General features: G+C 41.8%; 2 protein-coding genes and 1 long non-coding RNA gene across 10 annotated transcripts in view; 1 reads left to right on the forward strand and 2 right to left on the reverse strand.

Moving 5' to 3' along the window:
- Positions 1 to 2,129: 2,129 nt before the first annotated feature.
- On the reverse strand, positions 2,130 to 12,030 carry gnb5b (guanine nucleotide binding protein (G protein), beta 5b). Of its 2 annotated transcripts, none has more exons than XM_034579776.1 (12): positions 11,886 to 12,030; positions 9,939 to 10,050; positions 8,830 to 8,966; positions 8,611 to 8,652; positions 7,670 to 7,746; positions 7,307 to 7,439; positions 5,328 to 5,471; positions 4,936 to 5,027; positions 4,537 to 4,585; positions 4,071 to 4,167; positions 3,520 to 3,686; positions 2,130 to 2,683 (listed from the first exon to the last, which is right to left on the reverse strand). In XM_034579776.1, exons 1-12 carry the CDS (start codon positions 12,009 to 12,011, stop codon positions 2,672 to 2,674), a joined length of 1,188 nt encoding a protein of 395 aa, XP_034435667.1. In that variant the 5' UTR covers positions 12,012 to 12,030; the 3' UTR covers positions 2,130 to 2,671. The 2 variants fall into 2 exon arrangements, with proteins under 2 accessions (XP_034435667.1, XP_034435657.1); XM_034579766.1 differs by lacking the exon at positions 11,886 to 12,030 and adding an exon at positions 10,260 to 10,515 and having other exon boundaries at positions 9,939 to 10,075.
- Positions 12,031 to 13,946: 1,916 nt separating this feature from the next.
- myo5aa (myosin VAa) overlaps positions 13,947 to 24,909 on the reverse strand; it is a 53,840-nt gene continuing 42,877 nt past the window's right edge. For 3 of the 7 annotated variants that reach the window (XM_034579707.1, XM_034579716.1, XM_034579697.1), the window contains 11 exons: positions 22,383 to 22,581; positions 21,514 to 21,579; positions 20,518 to 20,611; positions 20,272 to 20,421; positions 19,951 to 20,105; positions 19,468 to 19,557; positions 19,207 to 19,357; positions 18,790 to 19,072; positions 18,526 to 18,700; positions 18,308 to 18,388; positions 14,166 to 17,568 (listed from right to left, as the gene is read on the reverse strand). In XM_034579707.1, coding sequence (XP_034435598.1) covers positions 17,416 to 17,568; positions 18,308 to 18,388; positions 18,526 to 18,700; positions 18,790 to 19,072; positions 19,207 to 19,357; positions 19,468 to 19,557; positions 19,951 to 20,105; positions 20,272 to 20,421; positions 20,518 to 20,611; positions 21,514 to 21,579; positions 22,383 to 22,581 — 1,597 coding nt within the window. In that variant the 3' untranslated portion in view covers positions 14,166 to 17,415. Of the gene's footprint in view, positions 17,569 to 18,307; positions 18,389 to 18,525; positions 18,701 to 18,789; positions 19,073 to 19,206; positions 19,358 to 19,467; positions 19,558 to 19,950; positions 20,106 to 20,271; positions 20,422 to 20,517; positions 20,612 to 21,513; positions 21,580 to 22,382; positions 22,582 to 24,909 lie in introns of all 7 variants that reach the window. The other 4 variants (XM_034579732.1, XM_034579724.1, XM_034579688.1 and 1 more) reach the window with 3 other exon arrangements.
- On the forward strand, positions 15,971 to 23,838 carry LOC117758289. The gene is made up of 2 exons (XR_004613260.1): positions 15,971 to 16,109; positions 23,793 to 23,838. It is a non-coding gene; the product is annotated as an uncharacterized LOC117758289 (long non-coding RNA).

The raw sequence follows: 24,909 nt of genomic DNA on the forward strand, positions 1-24,909 counted from the left end.
CGCCTCATAGCAAGAGGGTTCAAATCCCTCAGCTTGGCCGGGGCCTCTCTGTGTGGAGACTGTACTCTATGACATGCCGATTTGGGATTAAGTTAATTGTAGACTAAAAACCATGTGTTTAAATGTTACTCTTTTTATGTTGGCCCTGCAAAACAATGGTGACCTCTTGCCCTATGTCAGCTGTGATTGGCTCCAGCTAACCCCCCTGTGACCCTCAAAGGCCAAGGTAAAGATGGATGATAATGGATTTACATTTTGTGGAAAATGCCTGATAGGGGAAAAGAACCTGTTATTGAATAAGGCTAGGGAGAGAAGACTTCTGGGATATCCTACTTGGCCGGAGTGGAAGACAATGGATGGACTGAATGGGATTTGAGGTAAATATAAGGAAAAAACTGCTGTGGTCCTTTAAGAATTCATTCCAAATATTTGTGTTAGACTAATAGTGGTAGAGGTCACATTTTTAGCAAAAGGTAGAAAAATGCACTTCTCACAGTATATGTGATAGAACATTATTCACATTATTACTTTAAATAATAACCCAACAGGAAGAGCCGGACAGTCCTGATTCACTTTCATTTTGATACACCGAAATTCCCCCTGGTGGCAAGCGTAGCCACTAAAGAAGGATCTGCCAGTACCATGAACACACCACAGGAAACACCTCAGTGTGCTGAAGGGGCTTTCACAACAGTAAACTCTAGGTTCACTGCTTCAGTCAGTTAATACCAGGATGAAAAAATCACACAGGCTCAGTCTGTCTATGTTTCTCGGCTGCACAGAAGAGGAGACATGCTCATTTCTGCCATTGGGACAGAATCTAGGTCAAGCTCAGTGCTGGGAGTGTAACGTTGAACACAGCCTGTGTGGTACTATCAGAATGAAACTCTGAACATCCTGTGGTATTGTGTTTTCAGTTCCTCATGGCTGATCAGTCAGCTGAATACACTGTGAGAAGATTTACTACATGAGTTAATTCCTGCTAAATGACAAAATAAATCAGTGAAGCTCTGATACTGGGAATCTCCTCTGGAAAAAAAGCCTCAACCAGTAGAGATGCAAAGATCAATGTGTGGAAAAAAACATTTATCTATTAAAAAAGCCGACAGCAGCAGAGTTGGAGAAAAGAGTCAATAAGTTAACATTAGCATTACTAGTCAAATTCACTAGACCACATTATCAGACATTCATTTCCTTAATATCCTGAAATACAACAGTTTGATTAAACTTGTGAATATATTTATTCATCTGTAACATGGAGAAAATGCTGCTGGTAGCAGAAGAAAGAAATCTGAAAAACAGATAAGACATAAGATACGTTTCTAACTCTATGACTGAACCTCAGTGTGGCTAAATAACAGCCTTGTGATTTTAGTGATTTGCAGTTGAAAAAGCACAAAGGTTAAAACTCAGGGTAAATTTTCAGATGTCTATGTTACATTTAAAACCTTTCTGAGCAGCATTTAAAGACTACATTTCATTTGGTAAATTTGGATATAGAAGCTGAAATGCTGTTAAAACAAGAGTTACTCTTAAATTACAAATGCACTGGAATCATGCTCACGCAGAAAAATCACATAATCTTCCACATGATATAATAACAAGATGTGTTCTAACACACCACAGAAAATGATCATATATAAGAGTCTCAGGTGCCTCAAGCTTCAACCTGGTTCTTTTTACAGTTAATGCATTGAGTGTCATAAAGACACACATCTAATTCTGAGCTGATCTGTAGCCTCAATGTGAAATATCTAAATATAAGAGATCAATGTCTGTCCTCACATAAATGACTGATTGATCATAATGGTAGTAAAGTTAGTAAAGACAGGCTCTGTGGAAACTAATGTCTAATCAGGATTGTGATCTTCTGCTGCCAGTGAGCAGGTACTTTTCACAGAGTTACCACGGTAACTGACTCACAGTCACAGGGATTTCAGTTTCAACAGAAAGACGAGCATTTCCCTCAGGTTTAATAAACCCAGTTCTCACTAAAGTCGCTCTCTACAACAGGCACCAGCAGGTCGCCTTTATCATTAGTCAGTCTAATTATCTCCAGCGGAAGAAAAAGAGCAAAATATGAGTTAAATCCTGGTCTGGCAACAAGAGGAAAAAAATACAAAAAAATGAGTAATACTTATCTTCTTTATTATTCTCACAAGAAAATTTTCAAGAAATGAACGGCTGAGGTTTGAGTGTTTTTGAAATAAGAAAAGTAGTAGGATATATTTAATGTTGTCTTCTTTAGGATAATCAGGACAGCAGTAACAACAGTAAAACCAGTATTACAGTATTATTCAGGATAGGTGTGGTTCTCTTGGAGGGCTGACAGGAGTGTGTATAATGTACAGGACAATCAGCAGCTACACTGTGTGTGTGTCTACACAGCAGAGCTGACTTCTACAGCTGGTTTCAGATCTTTACACTGACAATTATCTCCCACTATATTAACAACAACTCTCATAATTAATTATACAGTCATCAAGCTATCAATAACAAAGATTAGACATGTGAACACGAGGAGGTGTTTGTTCAAATGAACAACGACCCCACAGTTATTATAGAGAAACGTATTCTCATTATCTGGGTGTTGATGTCCAGCAGGGATTTGTAGTGTTGGCCGTCACATAACGCTGCTGCTCTTTGCTCCATCACAACCGTCGTACGAACACTAGGCCCAAATCTGCACCAGAGAAATGAGTGAAGACATATTGTGAGTACAGCTGTAATAAGGTTTGTTAAGTAAAAGTCAAACCATTAATATCTCAACATAAACGTTTTAGAGAAGCAACACAGGCTGTAGTAAACCCTGACCAGACAGTTCCTGCTTTTATTATTAACTTAACTTTTAAAAAGACATTTCATAACTCCACACTTGACTTGCATAATTTTGAGAGTTCAGGCTTCATCCCGTCACAGATACGTTGCACAACCTAAGTCAAAAAGTAGAACGGCACATAATGTTCCCTCAAATCAAATCTAGCTGCAACAAATTGCACATTCTCGTAGATATTTTTCTCTGCTTTAATTCTTTAAAACTTAACAAAATGTTGAAAAACGTCTCATCTCATGATGTTGACAAGAAGCGGGGTAAAATAAATCCTATATCCCCCCCCCCCCCCCCCCCCCACCCCCCCACCCCCCATCAAATCCCTTCACATTTCAATAAAATTGGCTCAGCAGATTTTGAGTAATCCTGCTAACAGACCAAACAGAATGGAAGACATAAAATCCTTGGTGAATGTAATACTCGACATATTGATTGAACCAATATAATTGAAATAAAAATGTTGTGTTGTCCAGATCAAGATGTTGTGACATGATTTATGCATGAAAAAAACTGTAATGATTTCTTTTTTGTTATATAGCAGAGGAAAGAGGAATACATGTATCATATGTATCCGTATATTGTAAAGATTAATTTATTGTGTCAGTGTCGGGCTTATAGATTGACCAGCAGAAACACATGATCAGCAGCTTAATGGTAACGTCATTCTCTGAGGGGAAACTTGTGCTCACCCGTAAGGTGTTGTCCCACGAGGCCGAGCAGAGGGCCGTGCCGTCAGGCGACAATCTGAGTCTGCTGACACGGTTCTCGTGGCCAAACAGGATGGACACACGAGTTCCCTTCAGAACGTCCCACACATTGATGGTGTAGTCGTTATAACCAGCGAAAAGCAGGCGGCCTGCGGATGAGAGGAAGCGTGAATGAGAGAGTACATGAAACAGGAAGTGGAATATTTGGGAATAAGGGGAATTACAGATGGAATCAGGAAGTAATAACTACAAATTAATCAATAAAAAGTCCAAAAAGAGTTCCTAGAATTCTTCATTTTCCCGGTAGATGCGGATGAATGATTGACTTTATTCAAAACATATCAGTGAATGATCGATCAAACAGATGATATCTAAACAAATTAGTTCATTTTTAAGATAATCAAAGTCACAGAAGCAGCTGAAAGTCTGTTTTCTTTTTCTGTTTAGAAACTTTGAGTGAAATATTTTCAGAGCTGCTCCAGTGAAGTCACATTTATTGAGCACAAATGATCTGAGAACCACGTCTCACTCACCACTCAGGGAGAAGTCCACAGTGGAAGCACCGAATACGATGCTGTCCTTCTGGTAGACAGCGACTTCACGGTCAGCTCGTAGATCATAGAAACGACACTGAGAAACAACAACACACAGGACATGTAGTGGTACTTTGACAAGTCTGTGAAGAGCCTGTAGTCGACATTGGTTTACTGTATATATAATGTAGTGTCGAGGTTTGTATCTAAGAAACATCTGTATCGTATTTCAGATAGGTGTAACACAGCTAGAGGTAACATACCTGTGTAGATAACAGTTTTATTCTTATAAAAATAAATTATAAACTTAGATCCCTGACTTCACCGTGACACCAGCAACGATTTAGTCTGAGCCTGGTGAATCACTGTGAGTTTTCATTAGACAGGCAATGAGAATTTCAATTGAACCATCTTGTACAGTTTAAATGTCGATATGACAGATCATCGGTCATATAATGTGACTCACGGTGGCATCGTCAGAAGCAGTAGCAAATGCATCTCCACTGGGGTAGTACCTGAACACACACAATAAGAGTACGTGTTACTCCACTGAGCTCTCTATATGAAGGATACTTTAATGATCTGTAGTTAGTTTATCATTTTAACTGTATATAAAATGTACAATTTTGATAAATATTGTTTAAAGTATGAGTTTGTATTCTGCAGAGAGCAATTTATACAAAATACTGAAATATTTGCATGAGCCTAATGCAAAATGCATATCTATCATCTGCATCAACATATCATTATGCATATATGAAAATATGCATACAGAGTATAATCAGTCAAAGAAATTATTTTTGTTATAAATAAGAATAAGATCAATCATGGCAGCTTCTTGTTTTCATGACAGAACTGAACTCACTTTACACAGTTGATGTCGGACTCGTGGGTCTCAAAAGACTGAATGTTCTGTCCAGAGCGCATGTCCCACACGTTGGCCTTCATATCACTGCCCTGATAACACACACACACACACACACACACACACACACACACACACACACACACACACACACACACACACACACACACACACACACACACACACACACACACACACACACACACACACACAAACACAAGAGAAGGGGAATATCGTTGTCTTAAAACCCCAGTTTCTTCTAAATGTCAGTGTTCCATGAGTTTACGGGTTTCCCCATGACCACATGATTTACAAACAGGCAAATATCACACACACACACACACACACACACACACACACAAACACACACTATCTCTCTCTTTCACTCTCACCCCGGACACAAAAGTGTTTCCAGTTTCAGACGGGGCGAGGTCCAGGGACAAGACATCAGCTGTGTGACCATGGAAACTCTGCAGCAGCTGCCCGCTCTCCACATCCCACAAGGCACATGTGCCGTCACCACTGGAGGTCAGCATCTAACACAGACACACATACAAAAACGCATGTAAAACAGATACAAAAAACACACACACAAAACAATCAAACCAAAATGTAACTCTGCAGCTCATTCCACACCAAGGAAAAGACAGAAACACGTTTTTATAACCCAAACACAGAGGTTAGATTTACTGGTGGAGCTGTCGACACCAACCTACAACTTTAAAAGTGGTAAACAAACACTGGCAGCATCGGTAAACCAGTCCAGTAAAAACCAGAGAGACGGAAGGGAAATAACCAAGAGATTTGAATATATTCTGCTGGAAACTCTGCAGTGTGTGAGGTTAAAGGGAAAACTAGGTTGACATGGACATGAAGGGCAATGCTGGAGGCTTCTAAACAAAATAGTGACAAAAGTTGATTAGAAAAAAATACAGTATATATAAATAGTATGAACTATTTTAAGGAAACAAATAAGGGTTCTGTGTTTAAAAAATATACGTTTTTTATATTTTATTACAAGCACCAACCCAGCACATATCGAATTAATGTTGGTCACTTTCAGGTATTTGTTCTCTGCTTCATGATCTATATTCAGAAAAAGCTCTGAAAACTGTCCAGACAATTGGGTTCGGACATTTTCTGTATACGATGCACACAGTGGAATCAAAAGGTCAGCACCTAACGCACAAGACTCGCTGTGCATCATGAATCCACCAACACGCACACAAAATGCCAAAATGTCAGTGCTTCCCCTGATGAAAACAGATTATGAGCACTTAGAGACACATGCAGGCATCAGAGGTCCCTGCTGGCTGCTGGATTAGAGAGCTCCTGCTGGACGACCTCAGGCACCAACACACACCACATCCTGCCGCACTGAGAGCCAGCTGCACTTTCAACATGAATGCAATTATCAGTAACCCTTTAATCTAAACCTAACTTAAAACTTGCCCTGACTTCAACCTAAACCTAACCTCAACTAAATCTTACCTTCCAACATGTCTTCATCTTTAAATGTAATGATTTGTGTTATGTGGACTTGCTTTTTGTCCTTATAATGTGACTGTGTTAACAGATTTAGGTCCCCATGAGTAATATCTGTACCACACACACACGCACACACGCACACACGCACACACACACACACACACACAGACACACACACACACCTCTCCTGTTAGCAGACTTTGAGGCTTGTATCAAATGTGGAGTCTTTTATAAACTCATGCCGTACAATGAATAGTAAACAGCTCCCCACGTGGTCCAGAGCTTTGTGCACGGAGCTCTATTCTGATGGTATAAAGGCTGTAAGCGTGACAGGGTGCTCGTGTGCATGCTTGTGTCTTTGTGTGTGACATGCAGAGTGCGAGTGTGACAGATAAAAACAGAGAAAACCATGAGTGTGTCTTTGTGTTAAATGTTCTGCCCTCAGGTCTCCTCTCTTTCCCTGATAAAAGCTCACTCAGTGTCTATTAATACACAGGGCATAGAGGACCACCTCCCCCGCCCCTCGGCCCCCTCGGCCCCCTCCTCACCCCTGCCATCCTTCTCCCTTCTCCTCCTCCTTCCTGTCCTCTACTTACCTCTCACCCCAGTGTGCTCCTCTGCCTTATTACTGAGTCCAGAGCGGAGTCAAATATTAAAGTTACATATGTCCGGCTGTATCTGCCATGTTCACCTTTTCATTCAGTCAGAAACAACAACAACAACAACAACAACAACAACAACAAAACTTCTAGTGGCTGAAACTTTAGACGCACAGGAGAGTGCACATTGAGTTACTCTTGTGATAAATGATGTAAAAACTACTTCACCGACTTCCATGACATTTTGTGGAGGGGGGGGGGGACATGACATCACTGGTGCCTACCTGCATGTCGGAGCTGGTGAAGGCGCAGCCTGATACGTAGTTGGTGTGCATGGCGACCGACTTCTTCTTCGCAGCCAAGTTCTCATTTTTGTCCATTGACAGCGGGATGACCGAGCACTTGTTATCCAGTCCACTTTTGGAGGAATATTCAAAATATCAATATCATCTGATTCAATGCCGTTGAGCAATTTAAGATGAACAGTATTGAAAAAGAAAAGTCAACCATTTATATCACTGATGTAACTGTTACACTACATGAGAGGAGATTATCTCTATAAAATGTATAAGTGAAACTTTTCCAAATATGTTATTTTACTTTATGAGTGATGTTTGATTATAGGAACGATGAACTTTTGTACTCACCCACACGCCACAGCACAACCTGAGGGAGCATAAGCACACGCCAGTACCCACGTACACGGCAGGGTCACCCCATGCTCCTGCAACACACACATCACATAAACACAAACACAAACACACACACACACACACATACACACACACACACACACACACACATACACACACACACACACACATGGGAAAAAAAGAGGAAAAACATGAATGTGGTGTGGTGAACCCGTATATTCTTTTAATAAACACACACCATCTCATGCTCACACACAGCTGCAGTAAATGTGCTGAGTATTAATAGGGATTATATGTTCAGTGTGGTTATGTCTGCTCTGCCATGAAAGTGCACTCAGACACACACAGTCAGTACAGGGCCCAGATGGAAAGATAATCTGTGAAGGCATAGTTCCATGTGTGTCTCGCCCTCTCTCAGAGGAACGCAGAAGCAGAGGAGGACTCACACACCTGCTCAACACCAGAACATATGGCGAGGAGAACCGGAGCTTAAAACACATCTCAGCCATATGTAAGAGTGGAGACGCAGGTTGGGTCAAACAGGACTGTGGAAGGAACAGTTCAGCATGTGTATCTTTTCAGGGGTTTTCTTCTTGGGTTGGACATGAAACTTAACCTTTTGATTCATAATGACATGAGTGAGGAATAAACCTGGAATCAAGCTTCTGTGGAGATGCACGGTGAACATAAAACTTAAAGTTGCAGTAAAACATGATCAAATTAAGCTGTTAGAGTATTGATAATAATGGATGAATTGCATGTTTTGTTTATAATTCAGATTTTTTTTTGTACATTTGATGCTTCAACCCAAAAAGTATTTTTCTTCAAAAGAATCTAAAACCTTTTTAACGATCCCCCTTCTCCATTATTACTGAAATGGATTCCCACACACTCTCTCACACATACACCACAGCACCACACACACATCTACTCACCTTATTAAGAGTGAATGCATCCCACACAATCACTTTTCCATCCTAGATTAGAGAAAGTAAATCAGCATAACATAAAAAGACAATACAACCAATAAACCTTCACACTTGGTAAACACTCTCATGCCCGACATATATATTTATATATGATAATACTATATCTCTCCTAATATACTGTATGACATGTGTGTATGCGTGTGAAGTGTGTACATGTGTGTGTACCTGTGAGGAGCTGACTAGACGACGTTTGTCTTTGCACCAGTCCATACAGAGCACCTTGTTCCCATGACCCTTCAGGACACGTCTGGTCTTTATGGAGAAAGCACCCAGCACCTCCGTCTTCTCAGCCGCCTGGTGCACTGAGGTACCACACACACACACACACACACACACACACACACACACACACACACACACACACACACACACACACACACACACACACACACACAGAGGGGAATAACATGACTGTGGTGTTTTTGTGATTTATTATTGCACATAATGACATATTAATTAAGACCAAGCTTCACTCAAGTATAAAACATACGTTTTCTCAGAAAAATCTATTGTCGAATGAGTGTGTTGATATCAAAAGTAATATTTGTTTAATTTAAAAGGATAGTTCCCGAACATTTAAATTTGACTCGAAACCAAATCATTTACACCGTGTTTTTAACCTAAATGTCTCTGATATCTTCCTCCCGACCCGATATCGACCTTTGAAGAGGTCACCATTAGCTTTTGTATTGGATTTGTCTGCAACACTGTTTACCCCGGAGATTCCAAAAGTGTCTTGTGGACTCAAACACTTCACCCACCCCTCCATTGGCATAGTGGTGAGTAGATAATGAGTGAATTCAAATTTTTGGGTGAACTATCCCTTTATCATATCTTCACTCACATAGACACACATGATGAGATGTAAAACTACCACTTAAAGACCTAAACTACAACAAAGAGATATAAAATAACCACAAAGAAACACATAACAATCACACACAGATAAAATAACCACAAAGAGACAAAATAACGCCACATCACCATCATCATCATCAGTAAACAGACAGCTGACTGTACTTCATAATAACTGAGCACAGCAGTATGAGAACAGCAGTTAAACAGTGGAAACAGGAGGGTGATCACTCTGTTGGGCACCTGTCACACTGTAACGCCACTGTGCTTCTCTAAAAACACACATCAGATCAGTGTGTGTAGTTAGATCAGATCAGTGTGTGTAGTTAGATCAGATCAGTGTGTGTAGTTTTATCAGTGTGTGTAGTTGGATCAGTGTGTGTATATGTATACTCTGTAGTTGTGATGTGGACACTTACGCTCCACGTCGTTCAGTTTGCCTCGCTCCACCTCCAGCTTCTTCTTCAGACTGTCAGTCTCCCTCTTCAGAGTCGCCAGGGTTTCCCCCTTCAGGAGCCCCTGACAGGCCATCTGTGGAGGAGACCACCACCACCACCACAGCACCAGGAAGAGGAGACCACCACCACCACAGCAGAGACCACCACCACCACAGCACAGAGGAGAGGAGACCACCACCACAGCACCAAGGAGAGGAGACCACCACCACCACAGCAGAGACCACCACCACCACAGCAGAGACCACCACCACCACAGCACCGAGGAGAGGAGACCACCACCACAGCACCGAGGAGAGGAGACCACCACCACCACAGCAGAGACCACCACCACCACAGCACCAAGGAGAGGAGACCACCACCACAGCACCAAGGAGAGGAGACCACCACCACCACAGCAGAGACCACCACCACCACAGCAGAGACCACCACCACCACAGCACCGAGGAGAGGAGACCACCACCACAGCACCGAGGAGAGGAGACCACCACCACAGCACCGAGGAGAGGAGACCACCACCACAGCACCGAGGAGAGGAGACCCCCACCACAGCACCGAGCAGTGAGGAGGAGACACGGTTAGAGGAGGAGGAGCAGGAGGTGGTTTGTTGTTAAAGGTTTGTTCACATTTGTCCTCGAGCGCGACTCTGATGCTGCCACATCGCGGGTGATGAGGAGCGTGCGGAGCCTCTGTGCTGTCAGCCCCCCCCCCCCCCCCCCCCCCCCCCCCCCCCCACACAACACACACCCACTCTCACTCACACACTGACACATGGGCAGTGGAGCGGAGATGGGACCGTGTCAGTCTCTTGTCTGAGTGTCCTCCCCCACACTGACAGTGCTCACTTTACACTTTAAACACCAGCACTCATCACTGCAGTTTACTTAGTGTTTGTTCGAACACTGGACATATTCTATTCATATGGAATACTAACCTAAAACAATAGAAACCTAAACGCTCATGTAAATCATAACCATCCTGTTTACTGAGCTGGAAACATATGTCCTGTGCCAAATAATAAACATTTATTTCAAGGGCATTATTTGTTAACAGAGCAAGAGAGTGCATTTAATTTATTGTTGTGGTTTATTTTATTTATGTTTTATCCATCAAGGATATTTTAATATTTCTTAATTCTAATTGAAATGTCAGACTGAATATTCTTTAGAATTAATTTCATTGCTCTTTGAAAGGGTGAACTTGCATGATTATTATTATTATTAGTAGTAAGTATTTGTATTTGTATTATTAATGCAGCTACGTAGCCAAAAGAGTTGAGCATCAATCAAGCATGTTGGGATAATTTCATCAGCTAAACCACAGTAGCATTTCATTTTGATTGGCTAATTGTCCCCCAGGGATGAATATAATATCTGATATAATGACTGAATCTAAAAGGCAACATGACAGTGACTGGATATGTTGTAAAACTTCATGTGCTCCAATAAGAGCTTCTCATTTCTTTCAATAAAGGTCCCAGTGTTTTTCTCAGGCCCACTTCAACTCTCCATTATTTATGAATCCAGTCACTCTTCATCTTATGATGTCAAAGTGTTGTTGCTGTTTGCTGGGGTCGCTCACACTGAACACTCTGCACTGAGGTGTCTGCTGAGCTGATGACAAGCAGCCACAGATTAGGACCAGTCCCACTGTCATGCACCTCTCTATCTATTCTGTGTGCTCATGACTTCCTGTGTGTGTGTGTGTGTGTGTGTGTGTGTGTGTTTCAAGATAAATGAACACAGCTGCGTGTCATGTTGTACAAAGTGTAAGTGTGATCCTGTTCAAACTGAGACTCTGTATCATCAGCTGGTGTGAGACTACAGCTCACTGCTGGGACTCCTCAGATCAACACTATTTCTATGCACATGTTCAGCTGTTTAGTGGCGAGAAACTGAAACCATTACTCACCACTTCCACACAGAAGGAGCAGTAGTTGATGGCCTCAGTCTTGATGTAGATGTTCATCAGAGGACTGTTTTTCCCGCAGCTGTCGCAGGGGCCAAAGGTGATGGCCACGAACGTCTGGTCACACATGGCTGCAGGTGTTCACCAACACAACTGGAGTGCAATACACAAACACACAGAAATCAATTAAATCTGCCCGACAACAGGTCAGAGACATCTTTGTCTTGATTGGGGCTCTTCTGACAACACAAAGACAAAAATAAAGTGTGGGATGTTGGGGAGAGGGGAGACGATGAAGGAGACGATGAAGGAGACGAGAATATGCCTACATTAGTATGTGACGTGTGTGTGTGTGTGTGTGTATGTGCGCGCGTGCGTGCGTGCGTGCGTGTGTGCATGCGTGTGTGTGTGGTCTCGGAGTTAAGCAGTCAGTAATCTACTCCAGCCTGATCCTTCTCTTGAGCTCCAGAGGACAGAAGTGCAACACAGCTATTCTGGGAACTGGGAACACACGGTGATGATGAACACTTTGCACATTCCCACTGACACCAGTCGTTTACCACACAAACCATCACCACTGTATATGTGGATATTTGAGCCAATAAATTGTGACTTAGTTGTAAATAATAATCAATATTATTAACAACACATACTGTCATAATACACAGGTACAGTAAGTGTAGCCAACACGTTCTAAAAAAACCTACAACCTGATTAGGACTGAGGTTTATTATTACATTTCTATTCATGTTCTATCCAGTGTGTGGGATGTAGAACAGGATCATGTGATATTATAGGATCATATTAGACATTTGACATAAAAGTGAGAATTCACTGGACTGCTATTAAGCTCACAAACAGACGTGATCCTGATATTATGCTAGTGAACTTATCACGTTCTGTTGAAGCAGTTACTAAAAACTATATCTACAGGTTTTTAACTAAAATTTTATATTTTACCAAAGTTCATAGACTGTAAACTCTATAGTTACATTTACACAACTTACTAAATAACTCAAACCTACACGTGAACACAAAATACACCAACGTTACTATAGTAAATCCTGCATTCCCTCAAATAGCAGTTAAACAGTAAGGGCTGATAAAAGTTGAAAGATAAATCTTACCTCACAGGAGAACTTTTTTCCCTCTGTATTACAGGTATTTGTTGCTGGAGATCTCAGCGGAGTTTTCCCAGTGAAGAGGATTGTCAGTGAGGGACAGAGAGGGAACTGTAAGCTTCTTAGTGTTTAAGCTGTGACTCTGCTCTGCTTTTACTCCATGCTTCATACATCACTGCTGCATTACCTGCACGGCCTGGAGGGGTTAACACTCCCAGCCTGATCCACTGCTCCTTCTTCATTTAAAATGTAGAGAAAATCCTTTAGCTGCACGCTGCAATATTAATTTCATTGTTTTACCTCTGAACCAAAAAGAATATTTGAGAAATTTGAACTGTGTCCGTTTTTTGTAAATTTATTTATTTGCCTTTATTGAAAAAACCCGACAAAATAGTGCAATGGGAGGAATGAGGCCTAGTGGGCTTCTTTTGAACACAGTAACCTAAAATAATGTTAAAAGTTCACAAACTTAGAATAGAATACCATAATACAAACAAAAACAGTATCAATATCAAGATAAAAGCAAAAAAAGTATGTGTGATCCAGATGAGGAAATAAAACAACTTAGGACATTTTAGCTACAAATAGATAATTTTTCTTTGACATTTCCTAAATCTAGAATGGAACCCAGAAGAGCTCATCCCTCCACCAAGGCCAGTCTCCACATTTAACTTCACTTTTATATATTTTTTAATTTTTGCCACACTCATAAATATCAGTCCCCTAAACATGTTTTTTTCTTCAACAAGATCAATGAAAAATTCTCTCTCACATTGTTAAAGAAAGTGAAACAAAGTTTGTTCTTCGCTGGTCCAACCCCTCCACAAAATGTATTTGAAATTAGTCGTGTAGCTTTTTGATCCTGCTAACAAACAAACAAGTCAGATTTCCCAAGGTGTTTGACAAGAGCAAAAAGAGAAATAATCTCCGACAGACACTCCGACAGTGCTGAATTCTTTTATTTTACTTTTACACATTTGACAATTTATTCCAAGTTTCTTAGTTTCTAAACGGTGAACACATTCACTACGCACAGCTACCAGAAACTACAAACAGTCCAGTCTGTCGAATGTACACGTGGGTGTAGAGAGGAAACATGTCACACCAGGACCACCAGAGCTGAGGTGATGATGATACATCTTCTGTTTACAACAATATGTGTTTTATTTAAAATGGCACAATCAACGCTAGTGCGGATAAGAACGATGGTCATTTATAATGTCTACGTCATATCATACAACCGACTGTCTCCTGGATGTAAGAACACAGAGTGAAGGAATGACATTTTCTCTTTGTCTGAGAGCCCAAGAGAAGCCCAGGAAGAGCAAGATTCCGCAGCTCTGCTCGACAATACGAAGCGACGAATGGATGAATGTGTTCTTTTTTCGTTTCTCCTGTGAAACTAAGCCAGCCCTCCCATCCTGCGCCATCAATACGTCAGTCCACAGGGACCGGCTGAGTCTGAGGAGGCTGCTGCTGCTGCATCCATGAAACTTACAAGAGTTTGTCTTCTTACGTGTGGCTGACATTAACTTCAAGTTTTAACAAAAACAGCAAGAAAAAAAGATCATGGAGGGAATGTGCAGAGGAAGTTCGAGGGGCCAAAGTTGTGTAAAAGGTTTGTATCATCTATTATTTATCCGCCTTCCTCTGAAATGTTTTAAAAAGGGCGTTTTGACAGCGGCCCATCTGTGACACCAAAAAAAGCACCAACTCAAAACATAAAATTATCATATTTAACAATTTATACTCACTTTACAGTGGAAACAAAACAAATACTGCATCGACAGAAGGAAACAATGCCACAGTGCTGATAACGTGTGTAAGTCATTCATATAGCAAATCAGTCAGATAAGGCTTTTCCAGAATGTGCAGCTGAAATCATGAAACACTTCATTAACATTATTAAAACATTCATGTGGTTAATTCATTCCTTCAGTTACGTCTCTCTCTCTCTCCCTTCAGGTACTTGTTACACACACCGTCCTGCAAACTACCTATGAACCCGAACCATACAACTAAAGGCAGTCCAATTAAAAACGTTCACACAACAACTTCACATACTAACTTCTCATCATCCCACTTACAGTTTGTTTTCATCTGCGGCTTATTCCCGAGCCTGAGCGCAGTCTGCGTCATGGCCTCTATTAATGATACTTCTCCTCCAATAAAACGTGTTTATCTCTCAGCACTTGATATTTGATATCTGATATTTTCCATCCTTACTGGGTTTGTTGTTCAGGAGACTAATTTTACAAGTTTTCAAAACTTTAACAAAAAAAAATACAGAGTTCAGTTTTGGTGACAAGTCACGATGGATGTATGTAAACAGCTCAAAAGAAAAAAGAAGCAAAATGTTTCATCCAAGTGAGATTTCAGCGTTAAGGGATAAAGTCATCAGGCAAAATAAGGTTCACACGAGGGCAAGAGGCAAAATTTGGTCGAGTGCTAATACTAATGGCACAAAAAGGAAGTGAAGTGAAAAGTGCTTAACAACTTCACTGCCGACAAATGACTGTTTGTGACAACATGGGCAGATCCCCTGACACTCATCCACACCAGCGTTCCTCAAGAGTAAAAGGGTTCATCTCTGGTGGCTGGTAAATCTAAGCTCATGCAGGTTCGACAGCAGCAGCGATGCCTGACACACGATGTAGCCGTACTAACAGAGTGATGGATGTGGCTCCAATCCCACCTTTAGCTTTTGAAAGCAAGTCACAATTATGACTAGGTGTCGGGAACCAAAACCAAACGGACCATATGTTTTGCTTTTAAAAGCCTTCTGGACAGGAAGGCATAGGAGTGGACGGGTCGGAGACGGGAGAGGTATCGGTTCACAAACTGCAGTTAGCATTAGAGTGAGAATACAGCAGAGAAGCTGGAGAAAACTGCTTAGATTTAAACCAACTTCAGTGAAACCGCTTCTCCCCCGTCTGCCCGGTGACACATGGCTTTACCATACAAAGAAAATGACAATACTGGAATAAATAACTAAGCAATAATGATAGTTGAACATTTTCAAAGCTCTGAGTGGAGCTGTGACCAGAGAAGACGTGGAAATGTTCAGACTGTGACACAGCAGTGAGCAGATTGTAATGTTGTGTGTGTAGGTACATGTGTCCCTCTCTGTGAGGCTCATCTCTGGCCACAGCTGTAAACAGGAAATATTGTCGCAGGTTAAACCCTGAGTGGAGTTTAAACCTCGCACCTTCTAAACCTCTGCTCAGTTAAAACCTTGGCTACACTTCATCTGCAGGAAACTACCTCTACGTTAAGCGATCTAACAAACAATGATCTGTGCCGGCCCTCGTTACACTACCCTACATTAAACTACTGACAAGTGCCGACAGCGCAACTAAAACAGTCTTTACAAAGCTGTGGTAAATGATGGTCCCAGTTATATATTCACACTGGACGTATTATCTGCAAAGAGAAAGTTTCTAATCATAAAAAGGGAGGGCGGGGACCGGGGGGTAAATGCAATAAATAAAACACATGATATATATTATTCATATTTATATATATATTTATATATGTATAAATAATATAGTACAAACGATGGGTTCCGTCTTGGCTTGACTGAGAGTAAATTGACAGCGTACAGAACGAAGCCTGGTTCCTGGTTACCTCAACATGGGGCGGAGAGACAGCGCTAACATTAGCACACAACCGACTTTGTACTAAGACCTCACTTTATTGCACAAACCCAACACATCAGGCTAGACGACAAGTTGCCAAGTTAATCCTCGTCATGAGGCCACAGCACCTCCTCCTCCTCCTCCTCCTCCTCTTCCTCCTCCTAGGCATTGCTCTCATGTGTGGGTGCGCACATTCTCACTGGAGACGATGACAAGAAGAACTATCTTAACTGCTAAAGCTGAAGCACAGAGGGAGGGGGTGTTGGGGGGGACAGGGGGTCGATAAGTCACACCCAGGTGTGGATGGAGAGCGAGCGCTGGAGGCACAGCTGGGGTCCTGTGGCTTCTCTAAGAGGCAGGCGTTTATACAAGCAGTGGACGGATTCTGGTGTTTTACAGCGAATGTGGGTTCTGTGTGCATCTGCACGTGGTTGTCGAATAGAGAAGGTGCACGTATGTGTAGGCGTGCATGTGCATGTTCAGTGGATGTGAGTATTGTACAGATGCATGTTGAAAAGTTGTGGTGTCGGTGGCTTTATGTGTTTTTGCATGTCCAGATTTAGACAGATTTAGACAAGGGATATTTAAGAAAACGGTTATACCACGAGATTTTTCGATACATGTTTTGGACGTAGTTGCTCAAATTGTGTAAATACAAATCTTGATGTTAAAGTGTTTGGAATTATTTATTTCCATTTTATTGGGCCAGTGAGTGTCATGTGAGTTGCAATTCAAACAGCGGCCACTAAGCCACAAACACTGTGGGGCCACGGTTTAGACGCGGGTGAGGAAGCCCAGGTTAAGCGAGCCGGGGATCTGGATGGTTTCCAGGGCGAGGGAGGAAGGGTTGAATGGGAAGGTGACTGGATAGATCATCTTTGTGTCCATCAACAACTGGGGACTCTCACAGCGATCCCGCAAACGAGTCTGGTGGTTAGAAGACCAGAGAAAAAGAGATAGAACGTGTTAGATATGCAGTTAGATGTAATTTGCAGAAAAAAGAACAAGTGTAAAATTTGTTCATCCCATGGACTGTGTATAAAACTGGACAAAAACTCCGGGTCTGGAAAGGGAAGTGCCAGAAACCTGTAATATCTGGAATGACCAACAGGAGTCGACTTCACTGATTTCAATAAGACGCCAGGTTCCACAGAAGACTATGAGAAAATGACCTGAGTTCTCACTTTATTTATAAAGTCAGTAAATATGTTCATGAAGAGTTAATGGTCTTAACCAAGTACTTCTTTCAAAAATTGATAAGAAAGCACCGTATACATTGGGGCGTGGCTACCATGGGACTGACAGCTAGTACTGACCAATAGGTGCAGGTTGATGACGCCAGCCAAAATAGCAGTTCACAAACCAATGGGTGACATCATGATAAGTTACCATTTCCATATGTTGCTCTCAGGCCTTTCACTGTGAACCTGAGTCAGGTGTCAGTGTGTTTGTGAATACTTTTTATAAAACCACCAATGTCAGGAAAATCTTACTGGTCAAGTCAGATAATACATCACAATGAACATCATATCTTCTCTCATTACATGATAACGCAGTTACAACTGATTTGAAATGTGTGCTGCTTTCCAACAAATGGAAATTAGTTCATTGCTGCCTTTCACACAACGAGCAAACACTTTGCCAAAATGAAATGTCAATAAATTACCTGTATTGTTCGTATGAATGAGACAGACACTCTCTCCTCAAACTCATTAACTGGAGTGTAGAGGTTCAGGACCTTCACAATCTGAAAGAAAAGTAACACAAAAAAGTTACCAAACATTAAACACATGACCCTCAGGTTCACACTAACATAAAGTGGTTTAGAAAGATTTACATTATTTGAAACATGAACGTGTTGTAGTAAATTTCAGGGTGTTGTACCTGAGCAGTGGTGAGGGCCAGGCACATGGAGCAGATGGCCTCAGCATCCTCGTCCGTCTTCTTCTTAACCTGCAGCAGCTGAGCAGCCTGGATCAGAGGCTCCAGAGTCTCCTTGGCTCCGCACATCATCAGACCTTTGTCTCTGAGCCACTCCTCCAACTGGCTCACATTGTACCTATGCACATAAGCACACACAAACATGATCAGTAAAATGGTCACAGACAAACACTGTGGTGTGGACCGTCTCTGAGCAGCAGCTCCTACCTGATCTGCATGCCCTTGCTCCAGGAGCACATGTCCTTGCGCAGCAGCAGGTTGTTAAGGGTGACTGCTCCGATGATGTAGAACTGCTGCTTCACCACCTGCTTGATCAGCTCGGGATCGGTGCCATGCTGACACATGGTGGAGTGGAAGGCGCTGAGCTGCCGCAGGATGGAGTCCAGGGTGTAGGTGCCCTCGTCTGCAATACTGGACGTCCGCTTCCGGAGTCCCGTGGGCTTCACCCCCGAAACGCCCTGGATGGTCTCGTGTTCCAGCATGCCAGAGACTGCAAGGAGCACACACAAAGAGTAAGGACTTGAATCATGTTAGGAAATAACTAGACAAAAAGAGCAGCGTTTATTCTCATTACTGTCAATACTACATTAACATTAGATTGTCTAAACACACACTGACACAGACCTATCATGGGCTGGAGGATGTTCTCCATGCATTTGATCAGCTGCTGATAGATCTGGATGGCCAGGTCACTGATCACCTGTCTGTATTCCGCCAGGTCGAAGTTGGACAGAGTGTGTTCATTTTGCCTCGATGTGTTGTGCTTCATGAAGGCCTGTGACACAACCAGGGTTTTTATTGAGAACAATTATGCCTCAGATCAAAACAATCAATGTCTCATTTGTAATATATCTCAAAACAATAGTCTGTTGATGTTGTTCTCACCTCATCTCCACTGTATTGTTTCAGACAGTGCAGGAAGCGACAGGTGTTGGACAACCAGAAGGAGACCGTCTCAAAGTCATCTCCTCGTTTCTGACAGGAAGAGGAAGGAGAAAGTCGTCAGTGAATCTGCTGCTGATCATTTGACTGTAACTCAAGCAGACCCTCTGCAACTCAAAACATCCTGCATCATCATCATCATCATCATCATCATCATTTCTGGCCATGAAAAGAAAACACGACACAACTGACTGCTACCACTCAGTTTGTGCAGTTTTTTTTATCAAGACTTTGCATTGACGTTCATTCATTTTAAACAGCCTAACTAAAACTTTATCTCTAACCTTAACAATGACCAAATCATGACTAAACCATCTTACACTCACTTTAACCAGGACCTCAGAAATTAGGATTTGCTTCATAAGGACCAGGCTTTGGTCCCCATACACACTGACACACACACTGACACACTGACACACACAGTACCTTGAGTATCTTCTTAATACTGTTGATGGTTGACGTGAGCAGAGTGCGGACCTTCTGGTCATCATTGACATAGTCAGCATGTCTCAGACACATGAACAGGACGTAGGCGGGCAGACCTGGGATCAGATTCACGGCCACACCACGAGGCTTCAGTTCTGAAGAGACAGAGGAGGATAAGAGATTACTCACATTACTCAAACTCATGAATCATGGAGGCACACTAAGGTCTTTGTCTAGTACCTCTTCTTAAAGCTTTTTTTACTTTAATTGATTTAATTTAACTTTTTAAAAAAAATCACTTTTCTTATCCTCATTTCTTACCCAGGATGAGGTTCTTGACCAGCTTGAGCTCATCTTCCTTCTTGTACTCCAGCATCCCCTGGAAGTCTTTCTCCCTGCGAGGAATGTTGACAGGGTGGATCGGCTCGTCCACCATCTGTCCTGGAGACGTCTGGCCCTCAGTTTGACCGGCTGGGAGACATGCACGAGACACAAGACAGCAGTCAGGTCATTAACTCAAACACACAAACTCCTGCGTTTATTGTATAATGATGCTTTAACCCGTACCTCCCATCTCTCCAATCCTCTTGGAGTAAACCTTCAGCTGCTTCTTTAGCTTGCGGATGGTTCGGTCCTGCTTCTCCAGCTGCTCCATGAGATCCTGAAACAGACAGCATGGAGTGTTGTCATCATGGCGTGATGAAGAGAGGGGAGGAAAACAATAAAAACACAAGAGAAAGAGAGAGGGGGACCCAAAGAATAGTAGGGAGAAATGGCAAGCTTCCCCTGATTCAGATGCTTCTCACTTTCGCCCTCCAGTGGTTGAAATGAACACCCCAGTGCTTCAGTAAGTAAAGTATGTTTGCTACAGCCACCAAGAACCTGGAGTTTAATTATTGGACATTCTTTTATTTGACTGTGGATATTTAGCCGATGCTGATATTTGGGAGTAACAAATTTCAATACCAATATATTGGTTGATATATATATATGTATGTATGTATACAAATGAAAAACTTTTAAAAATAAACGATACAAAACTTTATTATAAATAACTATAAATAAAAAGAAAACAAAAATTTATAGAACTTCAATAAAGAAAATAAACATAATTAAATTGGAAATTTAAACACGAATACACATCTTTCCTGCATTGTTTATTCTGTAGAAAAAGTTTAAAAAAAAAATAAACAGATATGTCTGTGAAAAACTCATATCAGTCGATTTTTAGATAAATATATATATATATACACAATAATAAATTCTACATTTTGAGAAAGGAAATGAGACGTGTCCAAAGGAAATAAGCAGACAGATGAGTGTGTAGGGGATTTTAAATCAAGTTGAAAGGTGCTGTGCTGATTGTTGTTTTCAGAGGAAGAGAAGCTGCAGGACTCACTGGCTGTTAGGAAAGAGAAAAACGTGCAGAGCTGCTCCACTGTGAGTTAGAGGACACTGCTGTAGAGTTAGAGCGACGCTTAAGAGATAATTCCCTCAAAACGCACAACCCGAGTTAGTTCTAACACACATGCAGACACACACACACACGCTGTCTCTACATACAACCATCCGTCGTAAAATGATGACTCGAGCCTCTCTGGATGCTGTGGGGTCGTCGGCCATGAGTTCCTGTCAGGTGACACCATCCACACAGATGAGTGTGTGTGACACAGCCCTGCACTGGCTGCTTTGGTAGTGATCAAACGCACTCTTCATAAACGTGTACACTGCATGTAATATGGGGAAATACCCGTCTGGGAATGAGTGATGTGGAAAAGTCAAATTAGCTTTATCTGTGTTTAGCATTTTGTGTGTGACTGTGCTGTTGGTGTGATTCTTTGCCAGAAATGCTGTTCTTCTTATAACAATAATCCTGCAATATCTGCACGGTCCAGATCCCCAAAACTTCATGTCAAGAGAAACAATGATGTGGTGTCGTCAGTGTCAAATCACTGTCCTGACTGACGATGCTACTTAATCTAAATAATATTTGGATCCGTCTTACTTTGTTAGTTGATGACTTTTCACTCTGCTGAACATCTCATCACAAACAACAAGGTGTCACAATGCAACAAGCATCTGTGTCTTCACTGTAATGCTAAGACAATAAGATTATTACCTTTCAATGAGCCAAACACAACATAAAAGACCTCTAATAATCAAGATTTGGGATCCACATGCTTCCCAACTACTGTGTTACCCCCTGAGGGTAAGTATGTATATTATAACTTCAAATCCAGGTATGAAAGCATCTTGTTTCTCCAAGTCTCATCTGATTTCTTACATGAGACATGAGGTCTCATTGTTGTGTCTCTGACGTTTATATTTGAACATATACTCTGCGCTGAGACTCTTAGTGATGTGCACTTTAAACCAATTGAAGTTACTCCTCCTCAGCCTGGGAGTATCTGTGTGTTTGTTTCGCAGCATACCAGGTTCTCGTTGGTGAGCCGGGTGATTTCGTGCTGCAGACTGGCTTCGATTCGGGCCTCCGGAGGCAGTTGGAGGTTCTGGGCCAAGAGCTGCTGCTGACGATTGTTCTCCTCCTTGACATTCTGCAGCTCGCCGCGCAACGCCTCCACCTCATTATCATGACCTCTCCGCTGAGTCTGCAGCTGGTGCTCCAGTAACCTGGGAGGTAAGTTTTGGGGTGGAGATGAGACCATGGAGGAGAGAAGAAGAAGAAAGGAGAGGGAGGAGGAGGAGGTCCAGTGTGCAACACACAAAACAAGGAATGAGAAGGTAGATGATAAGAAGGAGGTGGAATGTGGTAAGTGAGAGGATGTGGGGGAAGACAGGAAGAGGATGAGGAGAGGTAGGTTTGAGGTTGAGGATGAGGAGAGGTAGGTATGAGGATGAGGAGAGGTAGGTATGCACAATGAAGGGAAGAAAGAAGAGGGAATGACAAGAGAGATACATAAGAGAAGAGGGACAAATATTAGCAAACAGTGAGAGAGGAGGAGGATTTCACCACAGTGACGCAGGACAGCAGCATGCTGTGCAGACAGGTCCAGCAGCCCAGAGCGCAGCCTCTCTGATCACTTACTTTATTCTGCGCAGTCTTTAACATTCACACTCTTTAAAAGTTGAACTGATCAGTATAAAACGCACCTCTGAAGATCTTGTGTTATCAAATTTCACACTAATAGAGTTTGTAATAAATCTCTGGGTTTTTACCACTCTATTTGACGACAGTAAACTGTTAGTGATAAAAAACAACCAATCGGTGGGCAAATCCACTTCATAGCATCCAAAGACGAGAACAACATTCTGTATTATACAAGTATTAACATTGCAAACACTGTTTAAAGCAAGCTGCAGGGAATACTAAGGTACATGATCATATAACATTTACTAGGCTCCTTGTATAAGTAAAACAAGGTTAGTAACAGGATGAAATTCTGCTGCACTATCTTATAAATACAATCTACAAATCTAGATTTTCTGTGTGGATTTTTCTTCTAAATCTGTAAAAAGTTTGGATTAGTCGATAAGACTCTTGAGTTCCAACAATCAAACACATTTTCCAAAAATGGCCAACTGTGCAGCTGGACAAAATAAATAGAAAATATTAAAGGGAAGAGAAACAGCAGTCATCCAAAACATGTCATGCTCAAAGGTCACACTTGTGTTTGAAACACAGCAACACCTGATGGTCTCCTTTAAACCCTGATTAACCAGCCACAGCTCTCCGTCCTCATTCAGCTTATGGAAGTCTGGAGCAGCGGATCTGACCGACACACAACACAAAGCAACGTGAACAACACAAAGACAAAAAGTGTGGGATGTTGGGGAGAGGGGAGACGATGAAGGAAACGAGAATATGCCTACATTAATATGAGATGTGTGTGTGTGTGTGTGTGTGTGTGTGTGTGTGTGTGTGTGTGTGTGTGTGTGTAGGCCCATCTAAGGTGTAAACTTTCTATGAATCTGTGATGTAAATCTGTAATAACGAAACGAGTTTCATTTCAACAGATTGTCTAATTGTACCAATGCATGAATCGTGTATTTGTAGTCTGATGTGTATTGCTAGTGTACACTAAGCTGTACTTTATACCAGTGTCACTGAGTCAGTGAGTGAGTTTGTTCATGGTTTTTTTGAGATGATGCCGACTGAACTCGTGTCAGTGTTTGAACAAAAAAAGGTCACAAGCAACAAAAAGAGCAACATGGAAGAAGCAGAGGAATAAATGCAGAGATGCTCAGCACATCGCTTAGGGAAGCTGTGTTGTGTCCGTTAGGGTTGTTTATAAGATTACACAAAAACTACAGAATGGATTTCCTCTAAACTTGGTGGAAGAATGTGGTATTGGTCAGGAAGGAATCCACAAATCTTTGCTGCAGATCCAGAACTCTCTCTTTCTTTAACAATGTGAAGAACATGTTCACTGGACTGTTCTAGAGCCATTCTAGTTATCAACGAGTTTTTGTTACCTAGGAATAGACACTGTTCACATTGGTCTAATGGTCTGTTGTTAATTACCTGCTGTAGTTATATCAGTAATATGTGTATTAAATGAAATGCCAGGATCATGTGTGTGTGGCAGGTGGCTACAGAAGAAAGTGGATTTAATGGTGGTTAACAGTGCTTCACATCTCTGCTCTGACAAACATAAAAAACACAAATAAACAGTAAGAGAATTATTTCATGCACTGTTCATGCCCAACTAATTCCAAAGATCTGAGACAAGAGGCCTACTACAACTGAATGAAACCTGCTGCACATTCAGTGTGTGAGGATATCACTGTGTGACAAGTTAAACTAGAACCGACAGTTGAATCCCTTTCAGCTCAGTTACCTCCATGCTTTCATGCTCGACATTTTCTAACTACTGCACTGTGATTCCAGAGTTCTGCAACATTTCCAAAGGCAGATTCAAGCGGCTGAAGCTGGTATCATTGTTCAGAGGTAAACCAGAAACTATTTTGAGTCTGATCCCTCAGTAAGAGACTCTGCCC

This window comes from Hippoglossus hippoglossus, chromosome 3 (assembly GCF_009819705.1).
Source record: "Hippoglossus hippoglossus isolate fHipHip1 chromosome 3, fHipHip1.pri, whole genome shotgun sequence".
NCBI classification, from domain to species: Eukaryota; Metazoa; Chordata; class Actinopteri; order Pleuronectiformes; family Pleuronectidae; genus Hippoglossus; species Hippoglossus hippoglossus.